Below are 23,720 nucleotides of genomic sequence, written 5' to 3' on the forward strand. Positions count from 1 at the left end.
TTAAAAATTAAGTGTTAAAATACTGAGTGAATAAAAAGGTCTTCAGCTGGCGACGAAAGGAGTACAGTGTAGGCACCAGGCTGACCTCTCTGGGGAGCTCATTCCACAACCGGGGTGCCACAGCGGAGAAAGCCCTCCTCCTAGTAGCCACCTGCCTCACTTCCTTTGGCAGGGGCTCACGGAGAAGGGCCCCTGTAGATGATCTTAAGGTCCGGGCAGGTACATATGGGAGGAGGCGTTCCTTCAAATAACCTGGCCCCAAACCGTTTAGGGCTTTAAATGTCAATACCAGCACTTTGAATCGGGCCCGGACCTGGACTGGCAGCCAATGAAGTTGTAAAAGGACTGGCGTAATGTGATCTCGCCAGCCAGTCCCTGTTAGTAAACGGGCTGCCCTGTTTTGTACCAGCTGAAGCTTCCGGACCGTTTTCAAAGGCAGCCCCACGTATAACGCATTGCAGTAATCCAAACGAGAGGTTATCAGAGCATGGATAACTGTAGCTAGGCTATCACTGTCCAGATAAGGGCGCAGTTGGTATATCAGCCTAAGCTGATAAAAGGTGCTCTTTGCCACTGAGTTCACCTGTGCCTCAAGTGACAGTTCTGGATTGAAGAGCACCCCCAAACTACGGACCCGATCCTTTAGGGAGAGTGCTTTAGTAAAATACTGAATCTTTCTCCCTTTCTCCAGACCCCAATCACCATGGGATTTGCAAATTGACAATACCAGAGGCTGAAAATTTGAAGTCTATAATGATTTTGATTAGGTTTGCTTTCTCTCCATTGGCATGAATATTAATGTGTTTAATTTAAGTCATTCATATTAATCAATTGTAAATATACATTCTGAGATATATCTTAATGGCAGACTACTGAATATGACTTTTCAGATGGTGTACCTCAGCTGTTTTCTTTTTAATTAAACATTGGGAAGAAATAATTGGGATAACTACAATATTAAGCTGTGACAGCTATAAGTGAGTTGTGTAGCTTATTCTAAATGAAATACTCAAAGACCTCTTTAACCACACTTACTTTCCATATGTAAGCTGACTGATGGTAGGTAGTGAATGAAAAACATTTGGTTTAAAGGAATTCTGGCAAAGACTGGGATGAAGCTGACTGGCAAGAAGAGGTATTGATAGAACTAAAAAATAAATAAATCTGAAAGCACTTTCTCAATTGAAGTGCTTTCTTGAATCACTTTGAATCTGATTTCTAGAGTTGGGCTTTTGTAAGATTCCTTCCTCTCGTTTGGCTGACAAAGCTGTTTGGGAATGGCTATTTTATATTTGTGCTAACCAGAACATTTCTCAACTTTGCCATTTTTCACATTTACCCTTGGTTTTGATACTTTTCAGTAGTATTAGTAAATAATTCATTTATATCATTAGCTTCTCTCAGAACAGGGTAGAGCATAATCTTTTTTTATGAATCTTTTTTCCTTTTATTGTAAATTTAACAAAACGAAACAGAAAACAAATCATGATAAGAAAAATGAAAATAGAACAGAAAATTACATGCATATAAATATCAATATTCCATCAAATGCAACTTTCTTAAAAAATAGATGGAGGGGAGGTTATGCATAAGTTTCAAAAAAAGCAGAACAAATATCCATATCTTTATCCACTTGCGAGTGGCGCCTATATACTATCTGTTCAAATGTTGATACTGTTGTTAGGTCCTCAGTCCATTGCATTGTGGGAGGTGAGCATTTATCCTTCCAGTGTAATAATATCAATCTTTTGGCTGTCAAAAGGGCTCAGAAAATCCATTTGCACTGACCATTCGTTAAGTTCCAAGAAATTGGTAAATAGTTTAGGAAGACATGCACATCATTCAATATTAAAGACTATTCCAGTAGGAAGTTGATCCCTATTATGACCTCCTCTCAAAAGGAGGTGACTATTGAGCATTGCCAAAACATGTGAATAAAAGAAGCATTAGGTACATTACATCTCTAACTATTATGTGAATTAGACAATCCCTTGTTAAAAAGGCTTTGTGGACCCGAAATAAGATATATATTTTTGCTGAATAAGGCATAGCCTAAGATCCATAGAGGATAATCATAAAACCATATAATATAAGTAAAAATATAGATACAGAAAATAATTTTTAAAAGCAATAACAAAGAACATATTGATGCAATGAGCACTTCAAAACAAAGCACAAAAGCCTAACAGCAACAAGAGTAAAAGATGTTACACATTAAAACTGGCAACAATAAAACTAGGTATTATGTATTTAAAAGTCTGTTGAAATAGGTGTCTTCAACATCTGGCAAAAGGCATGTGGAGGCAGTTGGACAAATTTCAATTGGGAGAGCATTCCAGAATTTGTAGCATTGCCACAGAAAAGGCTCTGTCTTTTGTGCTGGCTTGCTGAATTTCCCAAGATAGCACCAGGAACAAGGACTCTGACAATTATCTTAATTATCAGGCAGTACTATATTGGATAACCTGTTCCAAAGCCATTTAGAGCTTTAAAGTCTAGAACCACCACTTTAAATTTAGCCCAAAACAAATAAGGATCCAGTGGAGCTGACTAAAGCGATAAGATAAATAATTTTGGATTAAAAAAAAAAGCCTAGAGAAGTGGGAAAGTGGCATACGTATTTATAAATGAATACAATGAATAATTATACATTTATTGCCTCCATGCTGATGCATTTTTGTGATTTGCAGTTGCAACTATGGCATTCTCAAGGGTTTGAACCCAGAAGAAGCTGTCTTCTAGAGAGTCAAACTCACAGTGACTCTCCAGGGAGGCAAGGATATTTCCCATCCTTCCACCTGAGATTCTTTTAAGACTGGAGTTGCCAGGGATTGAACCTGCGACCTTCTGCTTGCAAAGGCTTGTATTCTACCACTTCTCAAGGCCTCTTGTGTCCCAAAGCAAAAAATCATATCACTAGATGATAAGAAGCTTCTCATTGACCAGTTCTTGACAGAGAAGATCAGCCTTTCTGAATTTTTTGATGTCTTCCTGACAAACATTGTGGCATTTTTCACTAGATTAGGAAATTAATTTTATAATTTCTATAAATACAGAGGAAGTGTCTTGCTCCCAGTCTTAATAATGTATAATCCAATTTAAATTTATTTTTCTTTTAGCATAAAGCGGCATCAAGAAAGGAGAGCTATATTAACTCCAATTTTAACAGACTTCACAGTACGAATAACTGCAGCTCCTGCTATCATTTTCACAAAAGTAATTTCACCAGAGAATTTACATACAGAGGTTAGTATTTGATATGAGAGAGATTTACTCACAAAACTTGCATATTGTCACATATATTTGTGATTACACATCTGTCTAGCAGTTAAAATGCTACATTAAGCTGTGATAAAAATATTGGTTGTATCCAATTCTGTCTATGTGCAAATGGAACAGATTTCCCCTGGAAACACCCCCCATGTACCCCCTCAAACTAGCTGCAGAGGATTGGGGACACTCCAGAACACATTTGAGGGGCCTGGGTTTGTGTGTGCAGGGACAGGAGAAGAAGAGGAAATCCCATTGCATGAGTGGAAGTCTGCTTGAGTGACTTTGGATATTGCCCAGTGTTTGCTATCACTTTTCCCCCTCAATAGCCTCTTCTCTATATATAAGACATAGTGATCATTACATGTATGATAAGGATAGTGATAGATGGTGAGTGGGTGTGTTACTACGCATATTTATTTATATATTTAATTGCATTTATATCCCGCCTTTCTTCCTCTAAGGAACTTGAGGCAGCATACATAATCCTCCTCCTCTCCATTTTATCCTCACCACAACAACCCTGTGAGGTAGGTTGGGCTGAGAGACTGTGACTGGCCCAAAGTCACCCAGTGAGCTTCCATGGCAGAGTGTGGACCAGAAACCAGGTCTCCTGACTCCCAGCCCAACACTCTAACTACTGCACCATACTGGCTCTCACACCATACTGGTGTGCCTACCTCACATTTCCTCCAAAGAGCTCAAGGGGGATGTACATGGTTCTCCCCCAACCCCACTTAATCCTCACAAAAACCCACGAGGTAGATTAGGCTGGGTGATGGTAATTGTCCGTGTCACAAGGTTAGACAGTGAGCTCCATGGTTTGTGTAGCAATAGAAAGCTAGCTAGTATATAGTGTAAACTAGGACAGGATAAAGTTCACAGGAGTTATAGAGATGAGATGTGTGCACCTTTACTTATTAAGCCACAATGCACACCAGCTGTGAATTGGTGCATGCAATCCAGTTTCTCCCAGTTTATTTCTCCTTGTGCAAATGGATTAACCCAGGATTATGTTTTATTGAGCCCCCCAAAAGCCAGAATTTATAAATCAGCATTAAATCAGGGTTTGTTGTTGGCTTATAAATCATAGCTTGTTTAGGCACAACAAACTACAATCCTAGGTTCAGATGTAACCAAATTCAAACCAGGTCCATGCGTGATTTGTTTACCCACTCGTGCAAAGGGAGGAATGAAGCAGGAGCAAACAAACTGTGTGAATGAAGCAGGGATAAACAGCTCATTGAGGTTTAATAAGCCACTAGCCAGGATTCCTGGCTTAAAGTAATATGTGAATATAGTCCATAGAATATGGATTTAGCCATGATCTTTTGTCATGTAGCCCACTACTACCTATTCTAAATGGGAGAGTTCTTCAAGCTTATGCATCTTTCCAACCTGCTGGGAATCTAAATGCTCTGATAATAACTTGAAGTCAGACTCCAAGGCCCCTTAATATGGCAAACCTGGAATCTGAGGCTGAATTTGAAGGTGACACTAGACATGTAATTAAAATCCATGAAATAAGTGTTCCATACCAGGATTTTACTTAAACTGGACCTTCAACTGTTACATGTAAACCATTAATACGCAAGTGCAGCGCATGGTCTGATACATGCCATGCAAGTAACACATACATAGGCAAGTTGACCTAGTTTAAATGAGATGCCAACTCCATGGAATACCTCATGTGTAGGCTTCTTGCATGTTCAGCGTCATGTTTAAGTCAGGCCTGACAGGGAGTTTTGCCTGCAGAACCTCTGCTAGACTCAAAAACCAGGAATGGCAACTAACAATTTTTGGGTAGGACAAGTCCAAACCAGCTCATCAGCCCACCAAAGAATATTCTGCTTCCTAAAGGTCCTATGAGAGAAAGTGGAAGGCATAATTTGAGGCTGTCCAAAAAGACCATCAGCTCTAAGCCATCTCTTTAACTTCTTTGGGTCTTGAGACCCAGTCCTTGCGTCAGCATCAAGCTGCTTGTTTTCCCCTACTCCAGATCAGTTTCCCCAAACTTTGCACAGCATCCTTTGGGCAGTTAGTCCATCTGGAAGAGGATCCTAGCCTTGGTCCCTAGAAATGCTAAGGATTAAACCTGGAATGAGGGGAGGCTATGTGTGCAAAGCATGTCATGTGTTATTGTGCTGTGGCCCCATCTCAGTGTTTGCAAATGTGCTGGAATGAAGATTTAAAGGAAAATATTAGATGAGTTAGGGAATTCTTGAGATGTAGAGAAATCATTCAGTAAAAAGTAACAGATGAATTTTACGGCTGCTCTTGTTCAAGAATGTAAATGTTTTGGCTATTCTAATTCTTCTTGAATCTAGTCCCTTGGTGACATTCAGTGAGGAAGGGAGAGGTCTCCTATAGATTACCAAGGAATTGAATACTTATGCACATGTTCTTCATGACAAGCAGTATGAGCTTCTGCTTAGTAAGCAAAGCTGCTTATTTTCTGCTTTCCGTCTCAGAAATAATTTGCCAGAAATGGTCAAAAGCTTTTGCTGTGTGTGTGCAATAACAGCCATAAAATAGTGGTCATCTAATTATAATTCTGCCAAGACGGCAACAGCCGTTTACAGGCGGCTACAAATCAATTAAGTCAGTTACCTCTGAGTTGCAACGTACAATTTCATTATAAACCCAGAGAGTTTGCACTCCAAAATGTATATCTGTCTGTAAAAACCAAAAAAGGAAAACTGCAGTCCACTGCCAAGAAAATGAATAAGGACTCTTGACAGCCCAGAATTTGATGCAACAAAGAAACAGGACCTCACACATGAAACACATGAAACAAACAAAATGTATCTTAATCATCAAATATCCTGTTGGAAGCATAGTGGTATGCTGTCCCACCACTCCTCCACCTGATTTCCTTTTACAGATGGTGCACAGTACTTTTCTGCCTGAAGAGATAAGGAAATGTTAATAGTCCCAATTTAGAGAGTATAAATAGTCTATATTGTGTTTAGTTAAAAAAGAAAATTACATAATTGCCTAGAAACAGCTGGTATCCATTGACTATGTTTTACAAACCTGTTTTTCACAGGAAATTTTAGTATGTGGCCATTCTTTGGAAGTGAATATGACAACAAGCCTGGATTTCTTCCTCAGTGTGGCCCAAGTACAGCTCCTACAGCAATTAATACAAGCTAATATGGTTGGATTGGAACCATCCAATAAAGCTGCAGAGGTAACTTCTATTACCAGCTTTCTTTCAGAGCTACGGTGCCTCATACTGCTATTTTTAAAATTGTATTGTTAACAGTATATTTTGGCTGGAAATACGTTACTCACAGCATGTTGCTGCTGCTGAAAATGGCATCTTTGTGTTGTGGTTTCCCCTGGAATATACAGGGATGCTACCCTGGGGCATCCCTGGGGCATAAATTTTCCTGGCTTTGTTAGATCCTTGAGTGGGTGGGTGTTCTTTTGCAAGGTTTTTTTCAACGTTTTCTTGTCTTCTCTTAACCTATGCCTATGCCATGAAGTTGATTCAGCTTGACATCTATAGGTCCAGATATCAATTACTGACATGTCTGAAAGTTGCTATGGGAAGTGTTGTAAGCATCAACACAAAAGGACAATGTTTGTATAATTGTTGAAATGCTAAAAACAAGACATACAGTATGGCTTTATCTGGGATACTTTCCTCTTTTGGAAGTTTGTTTTTAGAGTAAGTATACTATGGGAATATTTGCAATAAATAACTTGTGAGACAGTATTTCCCATCTTTAGTGGAATGGATAGAATCAAAAAGTTGAATGCATGCCCAGAATTTTAATTTAGGGATGGTACTGTTCAGAAATCCTGTACTTTGTAGAGCAGGCAAACACTGACAACGAAAATCACTTTCAAAATTACATAGCACTGTCTCAGATCCAGACCATGTCACTCTCTTTTTGGTTCATTCATTTCTTAATTAGTATAGACTACTTAAAGTAAAACACTGTTTGTTTGTGGAAACCCTGAGCACAATCCACTGGGAAATTCTTCTGTGCAAGGGCTCTAAAGAAGAACTTGCACAGGAGAACTTCTTGATAGGTTGCAGCTTTTACCTGGATCATACAGTCACAAACAAGGTAGGCTTTACGTTTCAAGGAGTGTTGATTAAACAAGAAGTGCCTGGAAATAAACATAAAAATGAAATGTGGCTAGAAAAAAGACTACTCTTTGTAGATAAAGAGAAACAAATTATTCTGAGGAATAAATAATGGGTTCATTAAGACAGAGGAAACTGAAAAGTAATAAAATGCTTGACCATGAGCAATAGTAATAGCAAAAATGAATTTAGAAGTTATTCTCGCTATAAGCAGAAATTACACTCTCGGCCGAAAAGAGCAGTGTCTGATAGTTCTGAGGAATCCATATGTAATACATTTCCTCTCATGTTCCCCGGAGTGATACTTAAGATTCAAACTTCTCTGATTTCTGAGCATACAAACACACACACTTCTGTTATCAGAGAAGACTACAGAGGCCATAATCCAGGAAGAAGCGAACATAATAATGTGTCCTCATCGGAGGCTTCCTTAAACTGCTTTTTAAAAAACCATTTCAGCATAGAGACTATCAGTATAATTACTCCAGTCTTGAGGAGCACTGATAGTTTCTTTTATCTTTCTCTGGGAGTTGTTATAAATTATTTTATGGCAGTGGGCTTTCGTTTTCCCTTTACTCCCCCTCACAGCCATGTTTTTCTTCTCTGAGGAATGAACAGCCAGAAGAAGTAGAAATAAAGAGCCAAAAATGTGTTCCCCTCGCTATATGTTTCCAGCTCCCATTAGGAGCTCCCTCACGTTTCTTTCACCAGCAAAGGAAGGCCATCTTCGGTTATCTGAGCTGCAAACACCTCCTCCAGCACACAGCCCTTTGAAGCATCTAGAAACTCAAAGTTCAAACAAAAACAACAAAAAATATTCAGGGATTTAGACTGATTTATGATCAAGGTTTTTGAAGCTAAATATATATAGTTTGCTTAAGAAATGACAAATGGAAAAGAAGAGACATAAATCTGCAAATATAACACCAGGATATAAACACCAGAGGGAAAAAAGAGGGACATTTTAGGACTCCACAAAAGATCATTACTAGGAATCAGATGCTGACATTTAGAATGGAATTGTTTAGTGGGGAAGCTAGGAGCCCTTTGGTTTGTGTTAATGGATTGTGCTATAAAATTATTCTCAAGGGCTCATGTTTAGTTGTTTAAACTAAACTGAATCAAGCACTAGAAATTATAGCAGGCCTTATCAATTCCTATTCTATATAATTCTCTTTTCATCTGAATTTCAAATATTCACTTGAAGGCTATGTGATATATTACCTTACAAAAGAATAAAAGTCAAAAGTTACTGCCACATTACAATAATCGAATAACAAGTTTGTTTTAAAATGTGGGCAGAGAAGTTGAATGTATCAAGACTGCCTAGGCAAGATGGATTTGGAAGCAGTAATTACTTTGTTCACGAATATCAAGTAATCATCATATTAAACCCACTTCCAAAAGGACCATATGTAAGAAATAACATATGTATACTTTTTAAACCAGTGTTACAGAGTAAATTAAATGTTTATATTTTAACAGAATAAAAAACATATTGCATAGTGAGCTAGAGAGGAACCACATAATTAAGGCCAAAAATGGTTGCTCTTTGATCTGGGTAGGTGCTAAAGGACAAATGTTATTTTATGTAAATGTAACATTCTGGATTTTTGGTATCTCCTGCTATAGTTGTCAGATCCTGATTCATACACAGTTGTCTGATTTTGGTTGAACTTGCTTCCCTAACATTGCCATTCTCTTTAGAGCTTTAATTTTACTTGTTTATCTGTCACTGTGATTAAAGTATTTAAGAAGAACATAGAGGCTTCTGTGGGATTGTTTAGTTTCAGTTAACATAACAAAGAGTCTCTAGTTCTGTTACATTAAAACTTGCTGCACAAAAGTGTATTTTACATCACTTAACGTAGTGCACAATCCACCTAAGTCCTCTGATATGCTACATCATTAAAATATTTGTAGTCAATACACTGATGAAGAAAGCAGACACAATTTCTAAGCTAGGTTTCCTACCATCTTAATTTACCAACAAGCATGAAGCAGAATCTCTCCTGCAGTACATTAAGGATACTCACTCTTCCCTCACCCTTGCAATTTGGGGATTCTGTGTATAAACCTACAAAGAAGTGCGCAACCTTCTGAGTTAATCAGAACACTTTATCAGGCTGTAAATTAACTAAAAACACTGGGAAGAGAAACAGACATTGCTGTTGGTAATCACTAAAAATTAAACGGAGGAGGTGTTACACAGACTTAATTGGGTTAGGGTGTGCTTGGTGCAAAAAGATATCAGGTTGCACCAAAGACTACTGGGACAGAGGAGCATGGCCATTCTTCCATTGGAAAATACAAGTGCCAGCAGTTATTTATATCTATCCCTTGCATCAAAAGGACCTTGTTCTAATTACAGGTAGAGGCAGGTCTGAATAACAGTTAGCTTTTTAGATTTTCAGAGAGACAGCATCCATGTTTCTTCTCTTTCTTCATTATCCTTGACACTCTCATGAATCTTTGGTTTCTCTCTTTTAATTCTTTCTTTCAATTACTCCTCAGTTTGGGTACTTATTAGTTACAAATGTTCAGCACAGGTCAGGATAGCTGGCACCAAGCCCAAGAGGTCTCCAGCATGGTTAGCAAGCAATTTCAAAGAACCTATTAGAGAAAAGAAGGCTTCCTTCAGAAAATTGGAAATCTTGTCCAAATGACAAGAACAAAAGAAACATGAACTTGCACCATGGAAATGCAAGCAGATAAGGGATGCAAAAAAGTATTTTGAGGAGCACATCACTCATAACATCAAGGCCAAGCATAAAGAATTCTTTAAATGCATCAAATGAGTTATTTTTGTCTGTCTTCACTGTAAAAGTCATAGGGCAGATACCCATACTTGAATTGTCAGGAAGGAAGTCTAGGCAATTGACAAATCGTGGTGACAAGAGAGGTTCTCAACCTTATTGACAAATTGAATGCTAACAAATCACCTGGCTCAGATAGTAATCTGGGTACTTAAGTAATCCAAATGTGAAAATGCTGCTCTTTTAATAAAAATATTTAACATGTTCCTAGAATCAGCCCCTGTAACAGAACTGAACAGTGGTGGTGAGTGATCAAGAGAGAAATCTCAGGATTGTGGTGGATAGCTTGATGAAAATATTGGCCTAGTGTGTGGCTGCTGTAAAAACGCCGAATTCCATGTTGGAGATAATTAGAAACTGAGCAGAAGGAAGGCAACCCTATATTTAATCCTAAATGGTATTGACCAGGACCTGTCCAACACAGCCACATTTGACTTCAAAAGAGGAAACGTCACTAAAATGAGGGAACTAGTAAAAAGGAAGTTGAAAGGGGGAGTCAAGAGGGTTAAATCCTTTCAAAATACTTGGAGTTTATTAAAAAAAACCCACAATAATAGAAGCTCAACTAGAATGCATACCACAGGTTAAGAAAGGTTGCACCAACTCCAAGAGGTCACCAGCATGGTTAATGAGCAGTGTTAAGGAAGCTCTTAGAGAAGAGAAAGCTTCCCTCAGAAAATGGAAGTGTTGCCCAAATGAAGAAAACAAAGGGAGCACTTGCTTGAACAAAGAGATGCAAGCAGACAATAAGGATGCAAAAAAGCATTTGGAGGTGCATATCACTAACAACATCACGGCCAACAATAAATAATTCTTTTAATATATCAGAAGTAGGAAACCAGCTAGTGAAGCAGATGGAGCATTACATGATAATTAAACTAAAATGAGGATAAGGAGATTGCTAAGAAGCTGAATGAATTTTTTTCATCTGTCTTCATTGCAGAAGATGTAGGACAGGTACTTGTGCCTGAACAGGAGGTTTTCAGGAAGGGTATCTGAGGAACTGGATTTCTGATTTTTGCTTCTTTTTAAATTTTGTTTTAACTGTTTTATTCTGTTTTTATTTTCATTTTACCTTGCACACCGCTCCGAAATTTTTCAATGGGGAGCGGTATATAAATATTCTAAATAAATAAATAAATAAACTGAGGCAAATAGTGGTGACAAAAGATGATTCTCAACTTTATTAACAAATTAAAGGTAGTATCTATCCTAGAGTTCTTAAACAACTCTAATATGAAATTGCTGATCTTCTAACAAAACAATGTAACATGTCCCTAAGATCAGCCTCTGTACCAGAGGTCTATAGAATGGCCAATGTAACACAAATGTAAAAAAAATCCAAGGGAGATCTGGGAAATGACAGGCCAGTTAGCTTAACATCTGTTCTGGGTAAATTGGATGAAAGCATTATAAAATATAAAATTAGTAACCCTTGCTCGGCTCCGTCCATTTTCTTCTGCTGCCCCTTACGGCTGGAACGCTCTTCCAGAACATTTGAGAACTACAAGTTCAATCGCAGCTTTTAAAGCTCAACTAAAAACTTTTCTTTTTCCTAAAGCTTTTAAAACTTGATGTTGTTTGGACTTTATACTGTTAGTTTTACCCTACCCTGTGCCTGCTTACCCTACCCTGTGCCTGTTTGCATTCTCTTCCCCTCCTTATTGTTTTACTATGATTTTATTAGATTGTAAGCCTATGCGGCAGAGTCTTGCTATTTACTGTTTTACTCTGTACAGCACCATGTACATTGATGGTGCTATATAAATAATAATAATAATAATAATAATAATAATAATAATAATAATAATAGAAGGACAAGAAACAACATGGCTCGTGCAAAAGTAAGTCTTGTCTCACTAACCTTTTAGAGTTCTTTGAGAATGACAATGAACATGTAGACAGGGGTGATGCGGTGAACATTGTTTACATGAACTTCCAAAAGCCTTTTGATAAAGTCCTTCACCAAAGTTTCATGAGCAAACTTAGCAGTAATGGAATAAGAGGAGAGGTCCTCTCTGAATGGTTAAAGAACCGAAAGCAGAGAGTAGGAATAAATGGTAAATTCTCCCAATGAGGGATGTAAACAGTGGGGTCCCACAAGGATCTGTGTTGGGACCAGTGCTTTTCAACTTATTTATAAATGATCTGGAATTAGGGATGAGAGGTGAAGTGCCCAAGTGGCCAACACCAAACTATTTAGGATGGTTAAAAAAAAACAGGATTGTGAGAAGCTCCAAAAGGATTTCTCCAAACTGGGAGAATTATTATTATTATTATTATTTATTTATATAGCACCATCAATGTACATGGTGCTGTACAGAGTAAAACAGTAAATAGCAAGACCCTGCCGCATAGGCTTAATCCAGTTCAATATAAGCAAGTGTAAAGTGATGCACATTGGGGCAAAGATCCCAAATTCAAGTATAGGCTGATCGGATCAGAGCTGATGATGACTGACCAAGAAAGAGATCTTAGGGTTGAGGTGGACAGCTTGATGAAAATATTAATTCAGCGTCCGGCTGCTGTGAAAAAGGCAAATTCCATGTTAGGTATAATTAGAAAAGGAATTAAAAATAAAAACACCAAGATCATACTCTCCTTGTACAAATCTGTGGTATGACTGTGTACAGTTTTGATCACCATACTCAAAAAAGATACTGTAGAGCTGGAAAAAATGCAGAATGGGGCAACTAAAATGATCAAGGGGCTGGAGCTTCTTCCGTATGAGGGGATGTTACAACAGCTGGGATTCTTTAGCTTGGAATAAAGGAGGCTAAGGGGAGGCATGACAGAGGTGTACAAAATTATGTGTGGTGTGGAGAATGTGAATAGAGAAACACTTTTCTTCCTCTCTCAAAATAATAAAATCCGGGGTCATCCCATGAAGCTGATTAGTAGGAGATGCAGGACAGATAAAAGGAAGCACTTGTTCACACAGTGCAGAATTAAACGATGGAATTCACTGCTACAAGATGTAGTGACGGTTACCAATTTGGATGGCTTTAAAAGAGAGTTAGATCTCTGTAGGAGAAGGCTGTCAGTGGCTACTAGTCATGAATGCTGGACTAGATGAACCCATGTTGCGCTACAAAACACCCATTAGTAGGGTGACCATATTTTGGAAACCAAAAAGGAGAACAGGGCCAGCCCCCAAGGGAATGTGGCCAGCTCAACATGGCCTTGGTCACATGTCTGCTTCTACAGTTCTAATTCTTAATATTAAAGTTCAGTTGTGTGGGGGGGAACTATCCCCATCAAGTGTATTACTATCTTCAACACTCTAAAATAAAACCACTCTTAGAGCAATTAACTAAACCTATCTCAAAATTCACAGGCAGGTTCCTTTTAAGTGCAATCTTGGCTTATTTCAGTTTTATTCAAATATTCATCACCTGGTTCTCTCCCATTAATCTAAGAGAAGAACAATTATATTGAAGAAGCTTCTTGTTCAGCTGGCGTACCAGCTCACTAACAGACTGCCAAGACACAATACAGCGTTATTATAGGGATTTTAAGCATTATTTTTTTCAGAGGCAGATTAGATTCAAGACTCAAGGACATTTTACACAACAACTGTATCACATGCAAGTGAAATGACCCAAAGTTATGCCCTTGTCTGAAAAGCTATTTAGGAACATTGGCCATAGCTAGACCTAAGATTTATCCCTGGATCGTCCAGGAGTCAGACCTGTTCATCTAGGTGACACACAGGAGATCCAGTGCTCAGGCAGGGGCAAACCCTGGATGATCCCAGGATAAACCTTAGGTCTATCTGTGACCATTGAGTAGCTGTAAAAGATGCAGGGGCATATGCTGTTCTCTTCCATTACGGAGTCCCAGGCCTGTGCGGTTCCGTAGCTGCTGAGGCCACAGATTTCTGAATCTGAGGCCGAGGCTTGCACAGGCCTACTCTTAACGCAAGCAAACCTTTCTTTCAGGCCCAGGTGACACTTGCATTAAGAGGCCCTTTCATCCCTGGATTGGTGCAGTGGGGTGTGACCCAGAAAATGTGTGACCTGCTGCTTCCCCCCCCCCTCCCCCCGTCCCAGCTCTATGTGCCTTTCCTGGACATTAAAGAAAAATTAAAAATTCTGCCTGGCACGAAAAGGAGGACATGTCCTGGCAAAACCAGACAGTTGGTCAGCCTACATTAGAGGGCAGTGTCCCATTCAATAGTATGAGTTCTGAAGTTTTCAATTACAGACCACACGGTCGCCCCTCTTCTTCCTTCTGTGTAATTCAGTTCATTACAATTGTGGAAGAGAAGCAGGAAGCAAAGCACCATTAAGCAAACACAATTCCTCTTTAATCTAAAGAAGCCCTCTGTCTCTTAACTCAGTCTGATGGAATAGGTCTTGCTGGATGGCACTTGGGTGATAGGCCAAGCCTGAGGAAGCTGGCTTCTCAGCAGGGCTGATGGTAGCCTTGTTTTCCTTCTTTGCCTCTGCTGCAAGCTGATGGAATGACTGCTGGATGACTGATGGGGAAACAACAGAGCTTCAATATCTTCATTAATAATATTAGTTATCACTTTTGTTTTACTTGAAGGTCTGACAAAAATAAAGAAAAGAGATTATGAGGAAAGTTAGATCTTATGTATACACACTTAATAGGTAAGCACAGGGCCTAATAATGTCATGTCTGGATAAATCAACAACTGTTTCAGCAGAGACCCATTATTTTTCTTGCCATTATTTCACCTCAAAAATAAAACAATAGATATGTCCTAATTCTGAGAGAATTCTCAAGGGCAGCTGCTTTTTCATTCATTTTAAAGAATGTAAACCCTGCTATTCAACCAGTTCTCAAGGTGGCTTGCAAAAGTTGGAGTAAATCCAAATTAAAACAAAAACATTAAAATTCCACAGTATAAAAGAGTGACAAAAAAGGTGGTCAGCTCATAAGTGCATTTTCTCGCTCCTAAGAATGTGTCATCCGTGGGCGGGGGAGGGAGTCTGTTGTAAAATATGGAAAGACAGGCAGTTTCCTTCTGGAGGTGACTTCCAAGAATGACCATGTTACTTGGCAAAAGTTCCTGCAAAGTTGTTAAAGATGAGCTAAGAAAAGCAATCATCTCTATACTGTAATGAACCTATAAAATAGTTATCTTTTCTGTATTGCTTTACATTTCTTGTTGCTAGTTATGGTTTTCATACAGACTTTACTATTGCTATACTATGAGGTAGTTATGGAGCCCTATGGGGGATTTACATAATTATTGCACGATGATAGGCATATGGAACTGGAGTCAAATCCCTACCCATTTGCTGTCTCTGCGTTGCTGGGGCCAACAGAAGTTGCTCATCAACATCTGGAATCATGTTTTGGATAGACCACTTAGAGTTATAAAATGCATTTTTAGTTCCAGGTGTAAGCACAGAACGCAAGTCACCAAGAAGCTAAAGATTTTATGATAACCACATACTTACATTAGTAAAAATAGTAAATCTACCACATGCTTGTAGTAAAAGCAACCATAAAATAGTGAGAACAGTCATAACTTTCATTTTCATCCATTCTAATGTGTAATTTTTAATAATAGCGATTAGCGTGATCCTTTAAAATAACTAGCTATGGAGTATGCTTTCATACAGAATATAGTTATGAATGATCACCTCTGCTTTGAATCTTGTTCAACAATCTTTATTTTAGGGAGGGGGTGTCAGCTAACAATTTATTCCAAACCAAGATGAGGAAACCCAGTAGTTCTATTAGCAGAATGCTTAGATTTACTTGTGGTACATATTACATTAATAAGTATATAACTTCTCCAAGGAAGTGGTTATATGTTTGTGGTTTCACAACTAGGTATTCACTCATCTCTGCATAATTTTTTACAGATAAAGCAGTTTGCATTTCTGCAAGTTATGCAGTGTCGTGCTTATGCTAAGGTAAACAGGGTTCCAATAAGCTTCCAATTGCAATTCCTATGGGAAGCAAGAGGGCATTACATTTCCCCCATCCCTCAGCTTCAGCGTCTCCTCCTCCATAGTAAGTGATGAATGATCTGTGATAGGGACCAGCTTCAGCCTCACCCTCCTCATCTGGTGGCATTCCAGTGGGTGGGGAGCGGAGGGGACTGGAGAGTCCGGGATACGAACTATTCTGAGCAGCCTCCTTTCCTGCCCCTCTGATGTGCCCCAGCTATATGGGCAAAAAAGCCCATCTAGCTAAAATACAGAGAGAGAAGAGCAATAGAAGCAATGGTCACATCCGCCACTCCTCCCACTCTGTACTGGATGACTGGATGCCCCTGAGTTCAGAGGCTTACAAGCATTGGGTGCAGAAGTAATAGGATTGTGCCCTAAAGGTTTCAATCAGTAATTATTGCACTATGATAGTCATATGGACCTCCTCAAACAATGTAATTGGTTATTTTACTCAATGATATGAAAACCTGATGGCTTAAATCAATGTTTCCCCTCCATTGTTCTATGGAAATTGTAGATAAAAAATTAAACGTTTTGCAGACACTGTATATGTATAGAAAAGGCAGATACAGAGTAAGAAAAATTAATGTAAGTGTATTATGATAGACAATGAGATTGGCCTAGAAGCATGGTGCCTAGATTTTTTTGTTATCATTTCAATATTCACATGTTATTTTTAAATTGGGAGTGGTGGTGATACCCAGAATATGCTGTTAATTCTGTTTTGTTTTGTTTTTAACATATTACATGTTTTCAGATTGCATGCCAATTATATGATGATATTCTCTGTATAAATTTCCAGTGTGGGATGGTGATATTCAAAGTTAGTTGTAGAACATCCTATAAGAAGAAACATTGAAGATAAAGTTAAGGCAGAAACAGAAGATAGAAAAGGAGGTGTAAGGAGATCCTGTAGGGCACAAGAGCATAGGAAGCTGCCTTATTCAGAGATAGACCATTGATCCATCTATGGATCTATGGCTCTCCCACACTAGAGGCATTCAAGAGGCAGCTGGATAACCATCTGTCAGGTATACTTTAAGGTGGATTCCTGCATTGAGCAGGGTGTATGGCCTTATAGGCTCCTTCCATCTCTACTATTCTATGATTCTATGATCTAGCCCATAACTATCTGCTGATTGAAAGGGCTCTCCAAAGTCTCAGACAGGAATCTTTCCCAGATCTTTTAAACTGAGCTATTGTAGATTGAACCTAGGGTCTTACGCATGCAAAACATGCACTCTACCCCTGAGGTATGGCTCCACCCATAGCAGGGGGAGGAAGGAGGAAATATTGGTTCAAGTGAGCAACTACAATGACCTGCAAAGTAAATGCTACAGTAAACATTTGAATAGCAACTTATATATAGTCCATTCACTTCAGGGGAAATATTTTTTTGTAAAAAAATATGTGTCCAATTGAGCCTTTTCCCTATGCATGCCAGTGCATGTGCATACAGAGAGTTATTTGGTGTGTGCTCATGCATGGTGAGGCTGACTGGATTGGGTCCTTAATTATTATTATTATTATTATTATTATTATTATTACTATTATTACTATTATTACTATTATTACTATTATTATTTATTACATTTATGTACCACCCCATAGCCGAAGCTATGAGCCTGGGCATATATGAGTGAGAGAGAAGAGCCTCACCTGGTATGTGAATGCCCTGTTAGTGTCAGGGAGAACACCAGCTTACAAACACTCTTCCCTTTCTTTATTAAGAGATGCAGTTGCTTTACAATACATTTCCCCACCACACAACCAAGTAAACATTTGGGCCATTTTAAATTAAAGTTAAAGAAAAGGGAGCACATAGTGAAACCATAGAACAGCAATAGCTAATTCCAGTTCTTTAGTTTTTTTTCCCCTCTGAAGCTATGTACTACAATGGATAAAAGGGTGGATTCGCATAGAAAAAACTGTCATTTGTATATTGGTCTTATAACATCACATTTTGTTTCACGTTAACACATAGGCTTGGTTCAGACAACACGCTAAACCATGCTGCTTAACCACAAAATGGTTAATGCAATGCATTAAGGTCAGTGCATTCCATTAACCATTTTGTGATTAAGCAGCATGGTTTAGTGTGTTGTCTGAACCAGGCCATTGTCCAATAAGCTCTTATTCTGACATCAACACTGAAGTGACATTGGAAATAAAATGCTGTGGCATCTTAGAGACTAAGTAAGCTACTTCTCACCATACATTTGTCACATGGAGGCTGCCAGAAACTTGCTCTGTATAGTGATGACTCCACATGATGTGCTGTATGTGTGGGCTGCTTCTCATGATATAGACCTTTAAGAGTGGCTGCGTGCAACTGCCTCCATGTGGTGATGCTTTATGTGTATGCCAGCTCTTCATGTGGATTTCACCTTGCCATGTGGTTTGCCTCCGCGCAGCTCTAAATAAGCCTGCTTAAACTATGTGGCTGCTAGGCTGCATGGCAAGCCATTTTAGGGACAATGCCTTACTATGAGAAGCAGTTGCCCTGTAGAGGCCATTTCAAGCAGTGTCGGTGTGGTGGCAACCTTGTGTGAAGTGGCCCTCAGCATCCAGTCACTGTATGGTTTTGGGCCATATAATTGCTAAGCTGCCTTGTGACATTGTAGGGAGAAGCCACATGGGTGTGAGCCAGTAAATAGGAACAGCTTCCAGCATGAAGCAGCCACTACACAGAAGTAGATTCATGTGGTCTCCACATGGTGGCTGTATCATGAGAACGGGTCCCATCCAGTTTATTGTAGCATGAACTTTCAGAGGCAGAAGCAGCATAGTCCCACTGATTACCTTTATCCCCTTAACTATATTCTCTTTTATAGTCAGAAGTTGACATCTCATGGATTAAAAGGATAAAATGAGTACCCAGTTAGCTGGGGGAAAGATAATAATGGCTGGGGAAGGCAACGGCAAACCACCCCGCTATAAAGCCTGCCAAGAAAACTTCAGCGAAAGCTGGCGTCCCTCCAAGAGTCAGTAATGACTCAGTGCTTGCACGAGAGGTTCCTTTCCTTTTTTCCTATTATTATTATTAATAATAATAATATTTATTTATAAAGCGCCATCAATGTTCATGGCGCTGTACAGAATAAAACAAAAGACAATCTGCCATATGGCTTACAATCTAAATTGTAAGACAGGAGGGAGGGGAAAAACCAACCAGGTAGGGGGCATTAAAACTAAAATATAGACTAGTATGACCACGCTACGATTGCAAAGCTTTCAAGAATAGGATGTAAAGATTTTTTAAAAAAATAAAAATAAAGTCCAACTATTTAAATACAAATTTTCCATTAGGGAAATCAATGACATCTGCAGAGCATGTGTATCAGCCACTTCACACTTAAAGTGTCTGGCTGCTTGAATAATGCTTTCTGGAATGTGTGTTACCAATATTTATGATTTATTTTTACAGGAAATATAACTGACAAAATAGTACAAAATTTGCTTGAGACAAACAACCCCCTCAAAAGCATCACTTTATAATTATGTACAGGAATATTTGGATTCCAACTCCAATAAGCCTAACTTGCTGGCATAACAGTTTCTAATAAGTAAAAGTGATGGACAGAATGGTCCCAGTTAAGTGTCCATATCTGATTTGAATGGACTATAGCTTTTTAATGTGGTAGCGTCATGCACAGTTATGCAGAATTGCATCGCAAAGTTGTCCATGAAAATAAATTATACTTTCTCTAGGACTTCTACAATATCTTTTTAATCTAATTACTGCACTGTTGACAGATAAAGAAGTACATGCACTGAAGGGCAGGGAGCTAGGATTTAGTTATCCTTTTGAAATTACTCTAGATTTGATGGTACACAAGCATTTCCTCACTTTTAAAATATCCATCTCCATAAGAACAGGGACAAAGATCTGCTTCTTTGAAGGCTACTCTGATTTAAATCAGGGCTGGGGAACCAAATTGGCCCCAAGAGATTGCTGCCTGGGATACTTCCTGAGGGCCAGGTGATATCAGGGGATGGCCCCAGCCTTCCTGAAACTCCTCCCTGAAAGCCTCACCCCCAACATTATCTGGTTTGTTTCCCTTTCTCCATGTGCAGAGAATGGACTCACCCAAGAACAGAAGGAGCAGCCTGGCAAGCCTGTGGCATTCAAGGTGTTCCAGCCCCCATATATAATATCAGTTTGAATTAGTTAGAAAACTAAATTAAACCAATCAGAATTTGTTGGGTCGGGTTTCATCAGTACTCTTTCCTGTTTGAGGAGTAGCATGAATAAGAATACAGGAAGTGGAAAGCCAGTGTCCATTAGGTTTCACAATGACCCAAGTGCAACAGACCTTTCCTCCTTTGTCTCCTGTCCCTATCTCATAGAATCATCATCATTATTATTATCATTATTATTGTTTATTTACTTATTTATTTAGCACCAACAGTGTACTTGATACTGTACAGAATGTACAAATAAAACAGCAATACCCTGCCTAGAGGCTTACAGTCTAAAATCACATTGAAACATATGAAGGGGGGAAGGGGTTACACAAAACAGAATCATAGAATAGTAGAGTTGGAAGGAGCCTATAAGCCTGTCGAGTCCAACCCTCCCGCTCAATGCAGGAATCCACCCTAAAGCATACCTGACAGATAGCTGTCCAGCTGCCTCTTGAATGCCTCTAGGGTGGGAGAGCCCACGACCTCCCTAGGTAACTGGTTCCATTGTCGTATTGCTCTACAGTCAGGAAAATGTTTTTTCTATTGCTACTAGCCAACCAAACAGAGAGGTTTTAAGTAATATGCTTTTAAGTAATATGACTAGACCCAGGCTTTGGCAAAGTTGATTCTTTCTTGATTATGAAAGCCCAAAATGCCAGCCCCCAAAGGAAAGCTCATCCAGAGAGTATTGTCATGGATTCTGATGGATGTCTAGAAGAAGGAAGCAGCCACTGAGAAAAGTACTCTATATACCCTTGCTATTAGAATTTGGTTACAGGGTAGTACAGTCAAAAAGGCACTTTCAGTTAATCTTAATAGTTGTTCTGGTACAAAGGAGCAGAGGCAGTCTCAATGGCCCAAGCCATTAATCATCCTTGCTATCTTAAATATCTGGCACACCACATCCTAAGCACTTATTTGCTGGCAGAGCAAGTCATGGGAATTTCAGGTGGTCTATTTATTTTTCTCTTATTTCTTGTAAAAATTAGATGTAACTCTAAATCCTTAGCATGTGATCTCCAGAAGTAACTGCCCCACTCATATGACCTTGAGTTCTTATATTATTCCAAAGGATAAACATTTGTTACAATAGATTATGTAATCCTCTGTTGATAAAAGTTTTAACATTTGCTTTCCCCCCCACCCCTAGTAAAATCTAGCATGTTGGCCCATAACCAAAATGATAATTGCCCCAAGGAGATGATTTTCTCTAAGAAAAAATCTTGAAAAAAATGTGTGATCACAAATCTAAAAGATAAATAATATACTTTAGCCAAAGCAGATTGTTTCTAGTTTTTATAACTTAATCTAAATTATTTTTATTTATTTTTCAACGTGTTTGAGAACTAACCTTTATGGATCAAGCAGTTTTAACCTGAGTGTTAAGTGCAAGATTGGGCTCTGTCCAGATTTTAAGGTCTATGTTATTTGGTTATCTGAAACAGACCTCTTTGTTGTTGAGATTGTATTTCTTTTGTCTCTGTATAACCATAGTTTAGTGGTTTAAAAGAGATGAATGTTCTAGCCAGTCTCTTTCAAAGTCTATCAAAATATTGGATAAAATGTGGTAGTCCTTTGTTTTATGTCTCATCTATAGCTTAAATAAATCTTACTAAAACATCAGAAGCCTAGCCTGGTAGTAAAGTAGATTGTGTTCTATTTTAACTGTTTAAATTTCAAATAATTGCTCTTGGGCCTAGAACAGCTAACAGGTTTCCTGTTTTATATTGCAAAGCAATACAAATACTACCTCTCAGCTATACTGTATGTTCCAAAAAAATTTTTTTTTAACTTCTCCCTATGTAAATAGAACCCTACCAACTATGAAACTTGCTTCTATATGAAAACACTCTATATATATATACTGAGATCAGAATTGCCAAATTTGAAAGGAACCTCCATTCTTTCCAGGTTGTGGATTCTTACAACATAATGATTTGCTCCCTTCATTTCATGCACAGTCCCAAGCTCCAGTATTCCTTGTATTAGAAATCTTGATCTGACATTTTCTCTTGAAGCAATGTGTGACAGAGAGCCAATACAAAGCAAAGAATGCTGAAAATGGAATCCAGTATTAGGTTCGTTCTCATTGGATTGTCAATTGGCTAGGAATTACCACTGGGTGTTAATGCCTTTCCGGGCTAGATGTATTCTGTAAGAAGTCATCCAAGTAATATGCCTTCTTTTAAACCATGTCCTAATTTCCCAACTCTGGAGCGTGAATAGGTTTTGTATCATGTTTCACTGAAGAAAAGGGGCCAGCCTAGTGAAACAAACAGAATGCTTTATCATTCCAAATTGTTACCACTTATCATTTCTGTGGGCTTTCTCACGAGTCACCAGTGTAACTTTTCTTTTTAAAAGCTGGCATTGCTTTGTTTTAAAGTGGCTAGGTGCATGAAATAACAAAGTATTGCTATCCATACATCACAAAACAATATTATACTATATATTATGTAAGTAACAATAAGCAACCCTGAGTCTACATACAATACATGTCATATTCAATGAATCCAGATTTGCTGCCACTTCAAATTATCCTGAATACACACACACACACACACACACACACACACACACACACTATTTCTTCGTTTTCCCTCCCACATATCACTGTTTATTAGAAGTCAGGACTGCTTCCTTTAACTGTCTGACATTTTAGTATAAAATATTGCAATACTATGGCCCCAACTTTTATCTTTGCATTTAATCATTTCCTCTGAAGTTCTGTCCTCGTGATCTGTGTTTATAGAGTAGCTCTTTTGTGTTATCTCAGATTTTCAAACAGGATGTTGTTGTTTTTAACTAGCCACCTAATCCATACTCACTATGTTGAATGAAATATCCCACCTTTCAAACTGACCTGTTCTGCATTACTGCAACTTTAGAGCCTAGCCTTCCCTCCCATTCTTAAAGTCCTCTTCATTCACTTATTTCTGCTCTTTCTGAGTCCAGCACCCTTTGAAACAAATACACAATTTTCTCTGTTCTGTGCTAATTAACATTTAACCAGGCATTTCTGAAGAGAAGAATTAGCCAACAGTGAGATGTTGCCAAGTTAAATATTGTTTATAATTGAAACATATTATTTCTGTTTGTGTGTCAACAAATATGCTTTTATTCTTGACTTCTGCACGCATTACTCTTCTGCAGAATAAAAATGCCAAAAAGCATTAATGTGGTTAGTATCACTTCACACACAGATGGAAACGGCCTTGCCTTCATCTGGAGACAAATTATTGAAAGTCGTGGATGTATCTGTTTTGATTAGTTACTGACTCGCTGCAGAAATATCTTTCAGAATCTTTTTAGACAGAATAAAGATGGTAATTTGGGGGCAATTGTTCATCCACGCTGTGGGGTCCCATTATCAAAGGAAACAATGGTTCTAGTCTTGGGAAGCAAACAAAC

General features: G+C 38.5%; 1 protein-coding gene across 1 annotated transcript in view; it reads left to right on the forward strand.

The window, feature by feature from the left end:
• The window catches only part of VPS13B (vacuolar protein sorting 13 homolog B), a 434,090-nt gene that overhangs the window by 262,241 nt on the left and 148,129 nt on the right, over positions 1 to 23,720 (forward strand). The window contains exons 32-33 of the mRNA XM_063130990.1: positions 3,120 to 3,246; positions 6,320 to 6,463. Of these exons, the coding sequence (XP_062987060.1) occupies positions 3,120 to 3,246; positions 6,320 to 6,463 (271 nt within the window). The remainder of the gene's footprint in view (positions 1 to 3,119; positions 3,247 to 6,319; positions 6,464 to 23,720) is intronic.

This window comes from Elgaria multicarinata, chromosome 7, assembly GCF_023053635.1.
Source record: "Elgaria multicarinata webbii isolate HBS135686 ecotype San Diego chromosome 7, rElgMul1.1.pri, whole genome shotgun sequence".
Lineage (NCBI taxonomy): Eukaryota > Metazoa > Chordata > Lepidosauria > Squamata > Anguidae > Elgaria > Elgaria multicarinata.